Here is a 19,945-nt window from a genome sequence, read left to right on the forward strand (position 1 = left end):
GCTGAAGACTTATTGATTACTTTTATGCGGCGTTTATGTGCTTTTTGGAGCTTCAAAATGTTGGTCACCATTCATTTGCATTGTGAGGACCAAAAGAGCTGAAATATTCTTCTAAAAGTCTTTGTTTGTGTTCAGCAGAATAAAGAAAGTCATACACATCTGGAATGCCATTTGGGTGAGTAAATAGCCTAATGAGACAACTATCCTTTTAAACTAAATGTTCAATAATATCTGTCTACTCAGTTTTAATTAGGTCAGATGAAAATATAAAACAAAATCTAAAGGGAAAATAGAAGATTAATTTTGCACGTACTGCACAGGAACGCATGGGACACTAAACGGGTAAGCAAGTAACGTCAGTCTAAATTAGTTTACGGTTCTAAATGACATGACGGTTAAATCCAAATCCAGCTGCTCTGGAGAATCCATGACGGTGTTTGGATGGCGCGCCTCCTACTTTTCACTCCTATTGTGATGCTCCGGTTCACACACACTCAAGCACACTCTTTACCCAGCACCAACAGCCAAAGAAACTAATGCGGTCTTCTTTACAAGCGTTTGAGTTTTTAAAACTATGCTTAGATGCAACTTACTAAGGCCGCTGGAGTTCGAAAAGTGGGAAAAGTGAGAAGGGAAAGTTGAGAAGTAATTGGTGAAGTTTTCGGTGTTCCCGTGCAGGATCGCATCGAGCCATAATGGCGAGCCGCGCGCGGACAGGATCCGTGATTTTACCTCGATTCTCCTTCGCATCTTGGAACACATATTCCCGAACGTACTGGAATAACTTAAAGATTTCGAGGTGGATCCTAGTTGCCCTGTTTGTGTTTGCTTGTGGTGGATTTTGTGGTGCAGATAGTGAGTTTTCTATCCTGGAAGAGGCTCAAGTTTTGGCTGTGCAAATTAAGAAGCTGTCTACTCAGGAGCTCGGCGTTCTCACAATGCAGGTAACAAAACAACGAATTTTTCATACTTAAGCTTTGTGTATTTTATGCAGTTCGGCAATTAATACTGTTTTGGGTTTTTCCCCACAGATGATGCGTTGTTGTGGGGTTGCCTTGCTCTGTTGATCTTGGGTAACTTTGGAAGTGTGAAATAAAGTGCAAGTTGTGTTGTAGTTGATAGTGGTATGTTGCAATATAGTAAGTTTTGTAATAATATAGCCTATTATGCTATTGTGCCTTTGTATAATTGCCATTAAGCTAAGAGTTGTGTGAAGGACGGACCTTTTTAAGTTATTGGGACTTTTAAAAACACGTTGACATAATGACAGTCATCACAATTGTAGGTTACTGTTTACCGCATTCCTGTATGCATTCATTAATTCAAAGTCTTTTTATGATAATTGAATACAGAGATCTAAAGACGGGATTAGAGAGATTCTTCTTTGTTTACTTCCTTTTTATTATTTAATTCGTCAGGAAATAACTGCAGCCCATTTGTTCAGTGTGATCAAGTCTTTATGTTCCAAATAGACAATAGCGTGTTTACGTAATTTCTTGTTGCTTTTAGGCGAGAGGTTAGAATATTTTTTATAGGCCTGTTTGAAATACAGTTTAAACGCTGTAGCCGCATGGCACATTTTCTTAAGAAATGCAGCTTTCGTGTTTATGCGAGGCAATTGTGTGTTTTGGTTGCTTTATAAACCATTAATATTTACTGTAGTAATATCTGACCACGTCTTGTTCGAGAAAATACCCGTTAAAAGATACGTTGATGTGGCGCCGCCAAAAATCACGTATGTTTAATTTACTCCGCAGTGTGTGCAGGTTCACTTAACTAATTTACACCAGATTGAAAAGACGGTACCAAGGGTTGCTGTAATAAGAATTAAGGGGTAAAATGCGTGTTGCCTAATTGTCGTAAAATAATGTCACAATGTAAACAAACCAAAATAGGGTAATTTCCTATTTGTTTCTATTGATTTGGCAGATAAATAGGACAATTGTCTTGACAGGTTCGTGAGAATCACCTCAGTGCATTTAAAAGTGAGTTTTCACAACAAATGTCTGAATTTGTCATGGCGCTGCAATGTGTTGGTGGAAAAGCGCGCGCTTCACAGGGAGCGCGCACAGAGGTGGTCAATAGGGGGCGAGCCCCAAATGGCCTTTCACCTGTGCCACACTATACTACTCTCCTAGCTCCTCCTTTCTTCTTTGTCACACTCAGATGTTAATAATCTCTGTCTGCCTCTCTTTCAAACACATACAAATTCATACTCTTCTTTCCCTCTCTTCGTTCTGCCTTTGGACATTTATTTGGTTGTAAATCAAATGTATGAGTTACTCATTGAGGGACATTTACAAATTGGAAACCTCCACCAAATATCTGTTGTTGAGATACATTTTCCTTTCATTTAACTTGAGCTGTGCATTTAGCAAGAGTCATTTCCCAAAAAACTTGACTATCTGCTTCCAGTTTAAATATTGCTGTGCCCATAAAAACATATCAGGCCTCCTGTGGCACCGAACCCTTTTACACATGCATCCTATTCATAGCTTTAATTCAAAGCATCAGATGTTTGTATGAGGCCCACCCCAGTGCTTGTTAAAAGTGATTTGTCATTGTTAATGTGATGGCTTGAGGCTCAAACTGATTTTCTGATTAAGGTTCATTTTGTGTATGATAAAACTGAATGCCATTGTATTTGTTAAGAAACTATTTTATTGTGGGCCTGGATAGCTCAGCGTTTACTGACACTGGCTACCATCCCTGGAGTCGCGAGTTTGAATCCAGGGTTTGCTGAGTGACTCCAGCCAGGTGTCCTAAGCAACCAAATTTGCCTCGTTGCTAGGGAGGTTAGAGTCACATGGGTTACCATCCTTGTGGTCTCGATTAGTGGTTCTCGGTCTCAGTGGGGCGCTTGGTAAGTTGTGCATAGATCGCAGGAGCCTCCACATGCTGCGAGTCTCCGCGGTGTCATGCACAGCGAGCCACATGTTAAGATGCACGGATTGACTGTCTCAGAAGTGGAGGCAACTGAGACTTGTCCTATGCCACAAAGATTGAGGTAACTGCGCAACCACGAGGACCTAGTAAGCAGTGGGAATTGGGCATGCCAAATTGGGGAGAAAATAATATAAAAAAAAAAAAAAGAAACTGTTATTTTCCCCAAACATTTAGCTTTCTTGCATTTATGAATCCCCACAATTAAAACAACAGTTTTATAAAAATTAAAGACATTTTTGACATATGAATCCAATAGTTCTTAAATGATTGTAGGTAGAGATGGGTATCGATACAGATTTCCCGATTTGATTCTGATTCATTTGGGGATATTTAGTTATGTCCCAATTTTCTTTCTCCTAATGCTGTAAATTATACAGTAAACCTTCTAATTATTTCACAACAAAAATATTAATTAAAAAAATGAATGACAGGGCCCAAGCTATGCAGTTCAATTGCAATTAATACAGTATAACACAACCAAATCTGAAGTAAATTTTAAAAGTAAATAATCAATCTTTGGATTTTCTGAATCAGTATCATGATTGTTCAAATGAAGCTCCCGGTTAAATGGTAAAATATATAGTTTTATCCTGCCTAAAATAGCCCTATTTTAGATGTTTTCTTGAAATCTGACTTGATAGAAATCAGTCTTATTTAATCTGGCAATTCCACACCAAACATAGTCTATCTTATTTAAGATAGGTTGCTCACATAAATACTGAAAACCACCTGTTAAAAATCATAAGCACTGAGTGTCATAAATAACTTTTCAGATTTTATGTTTGAGTTATTAATCTTCGGGCTTCACTGAGCTCTCACTGTTTCTCCATCAAGCCCTTGAAGGTGGCTTAAGTTGGGGCTATTTGAGCTGAGGTCTCCTAATTGAATAATGCTGGTAATTCTGAATCAACCTGTTTAAAAAGAAACCTAGACTGGTAGTTGATTGATGACACAGACTTATTTGGTGCTTGAGAGCTTTTCTATCTTTCCTATTTGCAATATTCTCCTGTGTAAATGAACTTCATCAGAATAAAATCTTAAAAAAGCTGCATGTCATTTGTGATATGATTGTGATGAAAAATAGTGCTGTAGTCATAGAAATTCGACAAGCTTTTTATGTGCACTTGAAATTTACACCTGCAGGACTAATGGGTTTACTTTATTCTTTGCCTTCGCACATAATAAAGAGACATTTTGTTTTTCGCAATCGTTCCTCCAGAGAGGAACGTGATTTAGTAAGCGGACATTGTGTGGGGTTTATCAATGGAAATTAGTCCTGGTCTGAAGGACTTTTCACAGTCTCTGGGTGGGATGATCTCTGATGAAATAGCCCATTGAGACAGAGCCATTGCAAATGACCCACTCCAGTTAACGACAGTCCATCCATCAACTCACGGCCACTGGGGCCCCTTCAGAAAAGTCTAGTCTGATGGGTCAACCCTTCTCACGCTGTGTTAGTCACACATCTACAGTTTACTAGGCAAGTACTTGTAAAATAATAATTGAAAAAGTGTTTTTTCGGCCATGCTTAAATAGCTCCAGAGTATTTTTGTGTTGAATGTCCATTTCGCAACCTTTGGAACTACTGAATGTTTAAGTGCACACACCTCTCTGTATGAAGAACCACTGGTCTTGCTCAGATGAAATGTGATCTGCCATTAATTTTACTGGATTGTATAATTGTTTTTCTTTGAGATTGTTTGTAGATTATTATTATGATGTCTTAAACTTGGCATTTTCAAAAAAGGTGGAAAATGTATATTTCTATATATTTATATTTGATCAAATTGCCCCTGTGGTGGAATTGTGGTGTAACAATGGCAATACCATGGTAATTTGGTATATCATGGTACTGAATGATTACCTTCTTTATATACCATGGTATTGACATGGTACCCCAAGGTTCTTCAAAGAATACAGCAGAATTTTCATGGTACACCTCTGAAAAACCATGGCATTACCATGGTAGCATTTTGCAAAAAGATAAATTAAAAACATATTAGCGAATATCAAATGGGTTTGGGAACCAAGAACAGGTCCTTGTTCAGAACGGTTCCATTTAAAAAAAAAATTCCTCCCCTTTTTCTCCTAATTTGGAATGCCCAATTCCCAATGTGCTCTAAATCCTCGTGGTGGCGTAGTGACTCAACTCAATCCGGGTGCACTCAACACACTCAACAAGCCACGTGATAAGATGCGCGGAGTGATAGTCTCAGATGCGGAGGCAACTGAGAATCGTCCTCCGCCACCCGGATTGAGGAAAAAGGGAGGAAAAAGGGAGGAAAAATAAAAAAACATTCCCATCTCTAATACCATAGTACTTTGTTTTGTTAGTGAAAAAATTTCCTTACTGTTTACCTTGGGTGAAATTAGCGTTCAAATCTTTTGGCAAACCATTAAAAGTTTATTTATCAAATGCATAATGGTACAACAAGGCACAGTAATTGCTGGAGATGAAATGTTATTACTGGCAGAGAAATCAGCTATAATTTATGCTTTAAGAAGTATAAAACTTTGACCTTGTAATCATCGTTACAGCTTTTTAAAAAAGCAACCCTTTTGTGTTGATACAATTTTATTTTTTTTATGTACTTTGAATTATCACTTTGGAAAACCTATTCAGTATTATATAATAATGGAAAAAGTGTGAATGAGAAGTGTCACAAGGGAAAAATAGCTGATTCAAGGGGAGGATGTAACATAAACCAGTGACATAACACAGACATTTGGCATGAAACGATAGATGATCTTGCAGGACTCATAAGGGGCTTTTCTCCTCACAGAAGGAGTTTTTGCATCCATCTGCCCAACTTTTCTATTATTTTCTATGATAGACAGACATCTTTGACAATTGGGCTGCATTTTTGCTATTTTTTCAGTGTCTCGTACCAGAACGATGCATTTTTCTGACGCCATATCAAGTTAAAAAGAACAAACTTTTAAAAAAAAGCGTCTTTAGACGCATCTATTAGTTCTGTTCTGTTAGTTATAAAGTTGCTCAAAATCTCAATTACCTCACAGTCAGTGAGTTGCAGGCCTAAGGGAATCCTTTTCCCCTTCTCAGTCCATCTGTTTTATTTAAATCATGACTACTGCAGCAGTAGAGTCATCTTTTTCGGTTTTCCACGTACACTTGTTGACTTGTTTTTTTTCCCCCATATCTTTTCTGCTTCATGTTTCATCCCATTGTACCTGTCCTTTTGTCTCCTCAGTGATTTTCAGTATTCTGTTAAAATCCCTCTCTGTTGGGATAGCCGACTTGAGTTAACAATTGAAATGGAGAGTCTACAGCAAAGTATTTGTATGCTTTGATTGGGCTTTCGGTCAGGGAAAAAAGGCCCCCCTGGCTGAGCTTGCTGTGTATTACCATAGCAAAGTAAACCTCAGCGAAGCCATAGTACTGTATTTTTAATTTACGCAAAACATCACCGAGAGGGCTTCTCATTGCATGGCTAGGATGCGCCTGTTATTGAGAGACCTTGTTAGAAAGTCTGCTGTGTAGAAGCTTTTGAGAGGAGGTCTTTCATTCACAATTTCCCAGAGGCAAACCCCCCACCCTTTCACTTGGAGGAGAGCCTGCCTTCTGTAGTGCCTTTTATTAACCAGGAGCTGTAATTAACCGGCCTTATTTAATCAGTTTGGGCTCTTTCTCTCACTCACATGTAGCAAAGAATAGAAGCTTCATGGGAACTGGCCTTTGTGCCACACTCAAAAGGTTCTTTCAGTAAGTTCCTACTGAGTCGACCTGGGATGGGACATTGGGCCTTATCACAGAGTCTTCAATAAGGAGGTCTTCACACACACTGCTTTATCCCAAGGATGGGGATGGGAGACTAGGGCCCCACCGTGCTCTTAGAAGTGTGTCTGTGTTGGTGTTTGTGGGATGACTATGCAGGATGGCTTGGTGCTTGTTCCCTCTTCAACCTTTCTGTTTTTTGGGACAGGGATCTCCCTCCCCATTTCTCCTCTGATACAGCAGGCCTCACATTCAGAGTGAGAGGTGAGAAGGGCCCTTACTGCATTTAGACCAGACTTATTTCCATTTAACTTTTTCTGTCTTTTCAAATCAACAGCTCACTCTCTCCATAGTCCAGACCGTCCTGATAACCCTCTTATGCTTTTGTTTATCTTTGTGAAAAGAGTAACAGAAACTGATAAGATTGAAGGGTTTGGTGTGAATTAAGGATCAGATTTTTAGACACATTGGCCTAGAAATGCATTGATTATTAAATCCCAAGATCGATGCGTTACTCTATGCACAACCCCCCACTATAATGAGAGAAAATCACTTGCATTTGCAACCAAATTTCATGCGACTAAAAATGTATATATTTGGTAACTGGCTGGTAAATGTTTAAATTTCATTCACCAGTGAATTATTTGTGTAGCATAAAGAGTATTCATTAATGAGATCCTTTCACTCCATGTAGAGCAGGGGTGCCAAACTCAATTGCAGCCTGGGCCACTTCAGCATTATATATGCCTCAAAGGGCTGGTTGAAAATCTGATTTGGTAGCAACCATGCAATATCCAATAATATTGCATATTTTGTGAGAATAAAGCATCAATTTTGAGGTTTGGATGCCTATGTCAATTATTATATTTACAGTAACATCTGTGAGAAAAGTAATGCCTAATCTGTCTAGGGCCAATTCAAATATTTTGACTTTTTGACCACTAAAATGGGTCTCCTATAGATGTCTTTCATCAGGCTCCTACTTCAAGTACAGTCATCTCATAAAGATAATTTATGAAAGCAAACAAACCCAGTTACATTTTCCTACAATCATACAGCATTATAAGAGACAGAAGGAAATCTGATAACTTGGTTCATAATAATTATGAAAATTATGGGAGAACAGTAAAGAAGAACAGTAATCTAAATACATTTAGTAATTATTCATGGAAAAATACCATCATTAGTACAGTTAGTGTTTTAAAGTAAATCTATGATTTTTCTGTCAGTGCTGTTTTTAATGACTGGACTGTTTAACATGGTTTTAAAGTAGTTTAATCAATGATACATTTGAAGTTTTGCATTAGAATTCAAATGTGGTTTGTTTTCCTTACCACGCTTGACACATACTCTGCACGGCATGTTGCAGTCTGGGAAAATGCATCTTCCCTGTGCTCGTGCTCCTCTGCATTTTTCTCCATTGATCCAGGCAGCAGTTAGCGCTGTTGATAATAATATGCACTATATGGTTTAGAGTGGTAGGCGAATGAACGCACCTTCTCTGAGTTCGTGCCGATTGAACAGAGCTGATAGTTGTTCTGAGTAGCGCTGTTTTTAGCTTTTGGGAAGAGTAAAATGTGCTCCATGGGAAGGCTTGTTAATATTCATGGTATAAGAGCTAACTGATTGGTAAGTGAGACATTCATTTACCTTCCATCATACATTTTAGAAATCAGCTCGCAGGCCACATGAAATAAGGTGGCGGGCCTTGAGTATGATACAGGTGTAGAGTAAAAGTTGTTCTGTGTGTTTTCAAAGACTAAAAATGTCTCTTTTAATACCATTTCTGTTCTTTAGTCATTTGTTGATTAAAAATAAGAAACATTTAATTCTACTCAAGCATAGCACAGATGAGATAAAGCCATTTAATTTTCTCATTAAAATGTACCCATTTACAGACGCTGTTTATAGATATGCTGAGTTTCCTTAGAGACAGTACTGTTCTTTTGCACGTGTTCAACAAATCAATGTAAGTACATGCAAATAGTACAAATTATTCATTTAAACAATAAACATGTAACTACATATATATATATCATTTTTATTGATTGAATACATTGATTTGTTAATTTTTAAAAAGCTAAAATGTAGGAGACAATTTATTTCATATGTAAGCAAAAGGAATATTATAACTGAAATATACTCATATGAATCGATATCGAATCAAAATAGAATCAAATTTAGAGCTTGTGAATCTGAATCAAATCAAATCTGTAATTCTGTGTCAATACCCAGCCCTTGTAATGCAATAATTTAGCATTTTAAAGTAATAGTTTAACAACATCTGAGAAAAAGTCCTTTCTGTAGAAGGGCCACTGAAGTATGTGCATTTTGCCTTCTGTTTAAATATAATTTAAATACGCTTAAGAAATGGGAGTATTGGTGTTAGTGTGTTTTAATACATTCAGGCTGTGTTGTAAATAATTTACATTAAATTACTGTTAATTAATTAACCGATTATTAAAACTTCATGCTGTAGATTGTGGGATATTTCTTTTTTTATTTTAAATGAAGTCAAATAATAACATATAGCTGTGTGAATACAGTTAATAGCATACCTCTACACTGGTGTTGTTGAGAATTCAGGTGACTGCCCTTACAAAAAACTTGCCACAAATTTGCTGCAGATTTGTCATTCATCATTTCACATGCAAATAATTGGCGATCGATAAGCTGAATCAATAAAGTATTACAGACAAATAATCAATTATTCATTAATGACAAAGGGGTGAGTAAATTGTTTTTATTTTTAGGTGAACCTTTTATTTTTAGAAAAACTTTTAATATGTAGCCTTAATTCATATTAAATGTGTTAGACTAAAAAAAGTTTTTCAACATTGTCAGTTGGGCTCAAGTTAGAAATCAATATGTTGTGGGGCTGTTCGTGATTATTTACTTTAAGAACCATTCAAAGTTGTAGCATGAAGTTTTTTAATGTTTTGTTCCATTACAGCTTTTATCGCTGCTTTAAATGTTGTTGATGTGATCTTGATGTAGCTTTCTCGGTTCCTGGTCGTTATTGATTGTTTAGAGAGAATGTACATTTTAAATTGACATTTTCTTCCTTAGTTTCCAGAGATGCATCTATTGTGTATAAAGGGGCTAGATTTACTGGGCATTGAAGTATCTGAGGCAGGAATGTGTGTGTGTGGGAGGAGCAAATGGAGGTCTAAACAGTCCTGAAATGTTGAATAACAGAATGAGAACACTGTCTATACAGCCAGACCCATTTACATTGAATGAATGAATAAATAACTCCAGTTCATTAATCCTGAACTCTGTGTAAATGGCTTTCTGAGCCACAGTCATTTTGCCATCTGCTTAACTTTACTTTTTTTTCACAAGTATTCACAAGAGTAAAGAGTGCCACTGTGACCACCCAAGATTTTTTTCAGATCATTTTTTTTGTAGGTGTTTAAAAAAGTTTTTCAATAGAACGTTCTAAACCATGAACCAAACCCAAGTTTATTGCACAACATTTGTACAAGATGTACAAAAACCGACTCGATTATGTTGTTCGCATTGCTTCATGGGAGTAGGTGGTCACTGCTAAGCTAATGCTAATTAATGGGTCTTGTAGTTCTTCACCTGGAATTTGTTTGTTAAACACGATTTATTAAATTAAGTTAAAATCACAATGACTTGTGGCTTCCATAGAAGTATTTAACCATTGAATAACAATTACAAACAGCTCATGGTAGCTCTATAGCTCAAGGTTTTTAATTTTTTGGTATAAAAACATTTCTTTATTGATATCATTATTGGAATTTTTACTTCCATAGCCCAACTTTATAGCAGACATTCTGGATTTTGCTCTTAGGGTGTGTTCACACTTGGCAGGTTTGGTTATATTAAAACAAACTTTGGTACGATTGCTCTGTTAATGCGGTTCATTTGAACAAGTGTGAACGCTGCCATCGGAACCTTGGTGCGCACCAAACAAGCGGACCGAGACCCCCTGAATAGTGGGTCTCGGTCCACTTCCAAATGAACTCTGGTGTGGTTCGATTGATATATGAATGCAGCATGGACCAAAGACGTCTAAACAGACCAATAACAGGATGTCATGTCACAAGATGCGACCTTAAATAAAGTGATTTGATAACATAGAGCGGTGTATGCAAAACAAAATGAGCAGAGGACAGACATGGTGCAGTTAGGAGGTAAAGTTCTTTATTAACATTTGGTCCAACGAGCATATTTCCAGCATACTGGAAAAATGCACAAAAATGCTCAATTGTTCCAAATGTTCAATGATAGTTTAAGGGAAAGTGGGTCCAACGAGCTCATTTAGCCAGCATTGTTTTGGATTATCCAAAGTTCCGTCGCAAAATATACGTCATAAAAGCTGTCCAATCAGTTTGTGACCTTATCCTTATGCCTTTTGTTTTGTATCTTTAGGTTCGGTGTTAAAAATACCAGTGTGAACGCTAATCAAACCAGGACTAAATATATTATTTTCTTTTTTGGTCTGGACCAAGAGAAATGAACTACAAGTGAGAACACACTATTAATGGACCTTTTCCTTGCTTTTGAAATGGACAACTAGACCAGGCCTCATTTTATTCGTTTTTCATGGAAGCAACTTTAATGTATACTTGGATAATTGCTGCATATGGGAAACATTTCTCTGTCATAGAAAGAGGAGCTGAGATAGAATATGTATACATTTCAGATGTAGAGAGGGAGGGTGAGAGAATCCACTGGGCTTGGTCAGGGGGGGTGGGGGGGTCACTGCCTGAGAGGGAGATTAAAGAGGATTCATAAATGCAGAGCTCAGTGGTTTGCATCCCATCCAAACTCTTTTATCCAATAACCTTTGAGATAAGAGGGTAGGTGGAAAGGTCTTTCTTTGTTACTTGAGACACATTTTCTTTTGCTCGTGAGAGGTACAGCCATGGCCAAAAGTATTGGCAGTGACATACATTTTGTAATTTTTCTTCTTCAGTTGTTGTGTTGTTGATTCACATTGTTTCTAGATTATTGTGCAGAGTGATCAGATGCATTTTAAATAATTTAAAAAACAAATTAACTTTATCACAAAACCCAAATTTCACAGTTTTTTGGTCCTGGCACAAAATGACCAGCCAACATAATTTCACTAATCATATCAGCAGCACCTGGGAAAGTGTGAATGAGTATTAGTCAGGTGAAATCACTCTATCATTCTGATTGGATTATAAGAGCAGACTGTTTTCTATAAAATGAGGGATGGAGTGCTTCCATTCATTGTGTTATTGTTAGCAATGTTACCTCTAAAGTAAGATGTGCAGACATCATCGCTTCACATCAAAATGGCCTCACGTGCAAGGAAATTGCTGCAAAGAATAATGCACCTGAAAGAACCATTTACCGGATCATCAAGAACTTCAAGGAGAGAGGTTCAACTGCAGTGAAGTAGGCTTCAGGACGTCCCAGAGTGTCCAGCAAGTGCCAGGACCGTCTCCTCCTGAAGAGTTAGCTATGGAAACGTGTTACCACCAGTGCAGAGCTTGCTCAATATTGGCAGCAGGTTGGTGTGAGTGCATCTGCACGGACAATGAGGCGAAGACTTTTGGGCAATGGCCTGGTGTCAAGAAGGGCAGCAAAGAAGCCACTTCTCTCCAAGAAAAACATCATGGACAGACTGAAATTCTGCAGGAAGTACAAGGATTGGACAGCAGAAGACTGGTGCAAAGATATTTTCTCTGATGAAGCCCCCTTCCGACTGTTGAACGCTACCATGAGTCCTGTGTCATGCCAACAGTGAAGCATCCTGAGACCATCCATGTGTGGGGTTGCTTTTCATCCAAGGGAGTGGGCTGTCTCACAATTCTGCCCAAAAACACTGCCTTGAATAAAGAGTGGTATCAAAACATCCTGCAAGAGCAACTTCTCCCAACGATCCAGGAGCAATTGCTGATGATCCGTGCATTTTCCAGCATGATGGAGCGTCATGTCACAAGGAAAGAGTGATAATGAAGTGGCTCGGAGATCATTACATTTAAATTTTGGATCCGTGGCCAGGCAACTCCCCGGATCTTAATCCCATAGAGAACCTGTGTTCAATCCTCAAAAGGCGAGTGGACAAACAGAAGCCCACAAATTGTGATCAAATCAGAGCACTAATAAGGCAAGAATGGATCGCCATCAGTCAGGATTTGGCCCAGAAGCTGATACCAGCATGCCAGTGTGAATTGCAGAGGTTATGAAGAACAGGGGTCAACACTGTAAATATTGACTCTTAACCTTTAAAGACTAAGCCTTTAAAACATATGAAACACTTATCATTGTTTTCCAGTATACCATAGAAGCATGTGAAAAAAATTATCTACAAATACTGAAGCAGAAAACTTTGCAAAACACAAAATGTATGTCTCTGCTAATACTTTTTGCCACGGCTGTATAAAATGGGCTAGATCTGTGTCTTTGATCTCTGTGCTTGACCGTTCTTATAAGTGTACTTTTGCTAAAATTAAAACATCACAAATAGTTTATTTATTATTACATGTTTGCAATCTAATTTACGGTGCATAAAGCAAATTAACTCATATAAATGGGTCCCCCTCTTTGGATAGCTAAAAGTATCTTGGTTGAACCTAAATAATTTACTGATTTCATTTGTATCTTGTAATGTAAAAATCAATATCTATACCGATTCATTTTCTTTCTTGTGATGGAATGGGTTATCTCTGCAATTTTCTGTCTACCCTTAAAATATACTCTTGGGTATACTTTGTTTTTCTGCGTTCTGTTACGTGTAGTGCTCTAGCCTTCCAAAGTATACTCTTTTGACTGCAAACCTGTATGGATGCATTCATCCCATGCACATTACAACTGCTTTATAATACTATAGTGCAGACAACGCGCAGTGACACAGACAGTGTGCTTGTTAGTGAACACTAATGCTGCTGATGAAATTTGCTCAGAAAAATTTACATCAGATGTCAATACCATGGCATTTTAATGTGATATGGTAATTAATGATTACTATAATCATTCACGATTTATATGTGTTTGTGTTGGAGTTGGAATGTGTCGCTGGGGATAAAATATGTCCCATATTGTCTTGTGTGTGTATGTATGCTGTGTTTATACTGTCTGTTTTGACTCATAACTGTCATAACGGCCAATTGTTGCTGTTATGCATGTACTGATACTGCAGGGCTACTCGATTATGGCAAAAATCATAATCATTAATATTTTGGTCAATATTGAGATCACAATTATTTACCACAAATACTCATTGACTTTGGAAACATCATGCATTTATTAAACTTTCAAAAAAATTGGATTTGGAAAAAAGAAGTGGATTTCCTTGAACTTGAAATATAATCTGCACTGGGTATGGAAGGAGGCTATTGTCATATGGGAATTATATTATGTTACGTATGGAAGTCAAATAAAGGAAAGCCACCATCGCCAACATTTTCAGCAGGAGAGCTCACACTTCTATGGAACGATATATATGATTTCATCATGTTATTGCAGCAAGATCTACCATGTACAATACAGTCTATACATTATCACAATACCAAAATTTCAGTAGTCTGTAGTGAAACTGGAATATTCTCAATACCAGCTTCAAAACCACAACAAATAATAACACTAACTGATATATGAATTATGGAAGAATGATTTCAAGTTCTTAAGTAATTATTCAAGACTAGTAAACAGTCAGTAATAATAAAAACCTCAATTAATAAAAATAGATTAAGAATTAAAGAACAAAAAATAAAAATGTATACAATTCTGTACTTTTTTTAACAGCTTTAAAAGTTTTTAACAACAGTAGGCTATCAAGTATTCAAGTAAACATTCAGAATGAAATGCATCATAAAACTACAACTGGTCTTTGCTGTCTGACTATCATACATTAATACTTTTTAAAGCTACTAAAGTTACCCAGTCAAGAGCAGTGAGTGTTTTCTTGTTATGGTTTGTTGATTATTATAATGACATTATAATAGACAGCAGCAGGTCTATTTAGCTTACATTTATACTTACAAGTCCGGTATTTTAATACAAATTCGCTTTTTTCTCCGTTGTTTATGTTCACTTTAGACATCACTCTCTGTGTTTATGTGAATACCTCACCAAGATGGAAATTTTGGTGGAATTTTGAAATGTATTTGACAGTTCAGATGCAGATTAACGCAAGCATTTTCGGAACATGCGCATGTTGGGCCAGTGGGCCAGTGGTAACTCAGCGGTTAAGGCTCTGGGTTACTGACCGAAAGTCGGTTGTTCAAGCCCCAGCACTGTCAAGATACCACTGTTGGGCCCTTGAGCAAGGCCCTTGACCCTATCTGCTCCAGGGGCGCTGTTTCATGGCTGACCCTGCGCTCTGACCCCAGCTTAGTTGGGATATGCGAAAAACTGCATTTCATTGGCTCTGTACCTGTACACTGCACAATGACAATAAAGTTGAATCTTAATCTTAATGTTCATCACGCACACATATGCCACCTGTCAGCAGCTGTTACTAGAAAATCTGTTTTGACTCATGTGCTCTGGATTACTTCCAACAGCAGAATAAGAATATGAACTTTCTAATAAGTGACACAGGCCTTGGCTATATTGGTTATTTTTTCATTATTGACATTTTAATCTGTCTGCTTGTCTGGTCGAGCAAGTAAAATTCTTGTTTTCATAATCGTAATTGAAAATAAAATTGTATTAATTGCCCAGCCCTAGTATATGGTGAATGTAATTTGCTGCATCACACAATGTCCTGTGTGTACTGTAGTTACTGTAACTTGAAATTATGGATGCACCAATGTATCGGCTGCTGATATTTATCGGCCAATTATTGACCATATTAAAGTCATCGGCTTGTCGGTAATAAGCATGAAAATGCCTATATGAAGAACTGATGGTTTATTTAAAATTACTTAGAAACACACTTCAAATGCACAATCCAGAAATAATAATAGACACAATATGTCAAAGGTTTGGCACTCCTAAGAACATGCCATTTAATATTTATTCTTTCTCGTTGTCAAGTAAAAGAAACTATAAACAGACATGACAGCTTTTAAAGTGGCAGTTTCCTATAGGCTAGATGATGAGGGGACCATCCAAAATGCTTTGAAGCCAGCAGAATTTCACTTATGAGACACTGAAAAATGATATACTGTATATTGAAAATTATAGCTTTAGTATCTCTTCATACATTTTTATGCATTCCTAAGTAAAACAGTGAACAGATGACAAAATAAGGTAAGTGGCAAAATATTGGTATCTGCCTATATTTTTTTGTTAAAATCAGAATCGGTAACAGCCTAAATATTCATGTTGGTGAATCCCTACTTCAAATAATTGAAAGTAATATTGTCACTCTAAGACCTGAAGAGAACAGCCCTCTCTCACTACCCAAGACAAAGCAGGAAATGACCTCGGATAATGTCTGAACTTTGACTCAATCTCTCACTCACAGTTTGTTCTTTGAAAGATAAAAAGAACCTTGACTCTGAGGCTACTAATTTGCTGACATAAAGAAGCCTTACCACTTTGAATGTGTGATATGGAAAGGAGAAAAGCTGTTAGAGCAACAAGCAGCAGCTGTGTTTTGCTATGACTGTCTCGAGCCGGGCCGTTGCTTGCCAAGGACAGTTATTTTATCTACCCAGACTGACTGGTAACGCAACACCTGCGTTAGCTCAGCAGATGAACTTGAGAGTTACGTACAGGAGTACATTTCCCCTCTCTGATATGTAAACATGAAAAGATAATCTGAAATAATTTTTATTGTACATGATATGGCAGTTCCTGTTTGTTTGTGTGGACCATTTATGGTAATTTCCATAGTAATTTATGTTTATTTATGCATGCTCCCTTAAGTTCCTATAAAGATATTTCAGTGTGGTCTGGGCTTGTCTTAAGATTGCTTTAACAGTGTGGACCAATTTATTGCCTGATTTACTAGGTGTCTTTGCCTCTGAGAAAGAGAGAAATAAAGTAAGCTGGTTGTGGGAGAGAAGATGTTTGTGCTCAATCCAAGCATGTGTACTTCTCAAATAGTGCCCGGCAGCGGTCTGCTTGGCACTCATGATACTGAGTGTGTGTAATCTGGTCTAGTGCCAGCTTTTACAGGAGTCTTGGGGACAGTGTTCTGGGTCTTTGGTGTCTGCTGAAAGAAGGACTGTGTGTAATGAACAGCTTGCAGCAGAGCTCTGTGGGAATGCAGGTGGCTGGAAAAGGCACTCACAATAATTGTCACTGCACTCTGTGTGTGCATGTCGACTCTATTTAAATGTTTGATGGGTTACTTCATTCATATTTAGGCTATTTCGACAGTTTATGCGCAATTAGAAGACAAGTCCAAAGTATGATGACAATTGGATGAATTTATTTTTCTGATCTTAAAAAACATTTTATCTAAAGTAGGGCTGGGATAAACGATTATTTTTTAAACGATTAATCTAGTGATTTATTTTTTTGATGCATCGATTAATCTAACGATTAATTAATCACATTTTTTTCAGTCCAATTCGATTTCGATTCGATTAATCGACTTGTGACAACACCGGTAATACCGGTTCCATCGGGGGTGGGGGTGTATAAAATGTTAAAAAAACAATTTTGCCGGGAGTTTGATTGACTGGCGATCTGATCAATCAATCATAATATGCCATTTTTGTCCGCCAAAGAAATCAGGAGAGAGAAGATTAACGTCGGTGGATTTGAATAACGGATTGTAGGCTACTGTACTGACATCTTTCCGCGGTTAAAACAACTGTCCTTCTGATGTAGGCTACATTCATGTTTAGCCTATTTGATGCTATAAATTAACCAAGGAAAAGATGATCGGTTCACGAGCAGCTTTAACTGAGGCAATCTGTCACGACACATTAAAGAGCCACAAAATAGTAGGCCTATTTATGGTTTAATTTTCTTTGAATGACCAAATTTGAAAGTTGAGACTTTATTAAATGTTACCTGCTTGGTCCTGTCTGTCAGTGCGTTGTCAGTGTCCTCTATGTATTTTTCACGACATTCATAGCTATAAGCGCATTATTAATAGCTATAGTCGAAAACTTTAGGTGTCGACTAACGTATTATAGCCTACTCCAACATCGAGTGCAAAGTGGGGAGTTGAAAAAAAACTTACGGTGCTCTGTCATCTGCAGCTGCTGGTGCATTGCCGTGGTGCTAGAATGGAAGGCCATCTCCATTTTGCAAAGACGACATATCACGGAATTGTTTCCTTTTAAATTAAAGAATTCTCATACTTTAGAGGAACGAGTGCATGCCGCCTTGCACTTCTGATAGTCTGAGGAGCCACTCGTGTTACTACTACTCGCCGGCGCCGCCATCTTTGTTTTGGGTCCGACGAATCGACGCGCATATTTTGCATCGACGTATTTTTTGCAACCTGAGTGCCATTTTCTATTTCCCCGTTCAATGGCTGTGCCAATGAGCATTATATGATGTTTTTCAAAATCAAACCACTTTATTGTCACTCAACCATATACACAAGTGCAACAGTGGGTGGAAGTCTTGGGTGCAGTTCCAAGCAACATAGCAGTCATGACAGTGATGAGACATATACCAATCTACAATAAACATCAGATTTACACAACACAATTTACAAAACTAATGTACACAATTAGTTAACACAATATACAAATAATAATATGCAATGTACATTATACAATACATAATATAGAATACACAGTATACAATAAAAATATATATATATTTATAAATGTGCAGTAAGGTTGTATAGTGTTATATTGATATTCAGGCTGGTGGTTGATTGTCAATTGCCAGTGTGTTGTTTAGAGAAATATTATTATGAAAGTCCTGTGTGAGATTAATAAAGTGCAGAGCTGATATAGATTGATCATGAGCAATCAAGAGTTCAAAAGTCTGATTGTTTGGGGGAAGAAGCTGTCATGAAGTTGGCTTGTGTGAGTCCCGATGCAGCAATACCGCCTGCCTGATGGTAGCAGTGAGTGCAGCCCATGGCTCCTGGTGGCTGGGGTCTCTGATGATCCTCCGAGCTTTATTCACACACATCAGATTTATATAGTATAGATGTCCTGGAGGGAGGGAAGCTCACCTCCGATGATTTGTCTGGCAGTTCGCACCACCCTTTGCAGGGCTTTGCAGTTGAGGGCGGTGCTGTTGCCATACCAGGCAGTTATGCAGCCAGTCAGGATGCTCTCTACAATGTTGTAGAGCCGTGTCAGGATGTGGTGGTTCATTCCAAACTTCCTCACCTTTGTCAGGAAGAAGAGGCAATGGTGAGCCTTCTTCACAATGGCCTCAGTGTGGACAGACAAGGAACTTGAAACTGTTAACTCTTTCCACTGGTGCTACATTGATGGTGATGTGTTCTGTTTTATTTTCGCACCTGCATTCCAATCTTCGTCTTGGCGTAATCCTTCCTCATGATCACGCAGCATGTTTTCATCAGCTGAATGGGAGGCTAAACACTATTAAAGTGTGATGAGACTCGCGCTGCGCTTGCAAGCCATTCACGCGTCACAAGCTAATCCACTATTTAGTCCTTTTCGGTGAATCGCGCCTGCAGAATCCTAAAACTATATTTCCAGGTTTAATTAATACAGTCAGGTCCATAAATATTGGGACGTCGACACAATTCTAATCTTTTTGGCTCTGTACACAACCACAATGGATTTGAAATTAAATGAACAAGATGTTCTTTAACTGCAGACTTTCAGCTTTAATTTGAGGGTATTTACATCCAAATCAGGTGAACGGTGTAGGAATTACAACAGTTTGTAGATGTGCCTCCCACTTTTTAAGGCACCAAAAGTAATGGGACAATTGGCTGCTCAGCTGTTCCATGGCCAGGTGTGTGTTATTCCCTCATTATCCCATTTACAAGGAGCAGATAAAAGGTCCAGAGTTCATTTCAAGTGTGCTATTTGCATTTGGAATCTGTTGCTGTCAACTCTCAATATGAGATCCAAAGAGCTGCCACTATCAGTGAAGCAAGCCATCATTAGGCTGAAAAATCAAAACAAACCCATCAGAGAGATAGCAAAAACATTAGGTGTGGCCAAATCAACTGTTTGGAACATTCGTAAAAAGAAAGAACGCACCGGTGAGCTCAGCCACACCAAAAGACCCGGAAGACCACGGAAAACAACTGTGGTGGATGACCGAAGAATTCTTTCCCTGGTGAAGAAAACACCCTTCACAACAGTTGGCCAGATCAAGAACGCTCTCCAGGAGGTAGGAGTATGTGTGTCAAAGTCAACAATCAAGAGAAGACTTCACCAGAGTGAATACAGAGGGTTCACCACAAGA

At 38.0% G+C, this 19,945-nt stretch overlaps 1 protein-coding gene across 1 annotated transcript in view; it reads left to right on the forward strand.

The window, feature by feature from the left end:
• Positions 1-493: 493 nt before the first annotated feature.
• The window catches only part of LOC127646710 (VWFA and cache domain-containing protein 1-like), a 124,359-nt gene continuing 104,907 nt past the window's right edge, over positions 494-19,945 (forward strand). The window contains exon 1 of the mRNA XM_052130531.1: positions 494-944. Within this exon, the coding sequence (XP_051986491.1) occupies positions 696-944 (249 nt within the window). The 5' untranslated portion in view covers positions 494-695. The remainder of the gene's footprint in view (positions 945-19,945) is intronic.

This window comes from Xyrauchen texanus, chromosome 7 (genome assembly GCF_025860055.1).
Source record: "Xyrauchen texanus isolate HMW12.3.18 chromosome 7, RBS_HiC_50CHRs, whole genome shotgun sequence".
NCBI classification, from domain to species: Eukaryota; Metazoa; Chordata; class Actinopteri; order Cypriniformes; family Catostomidae; genus Xyrauchen; species Xyrauchen texanus.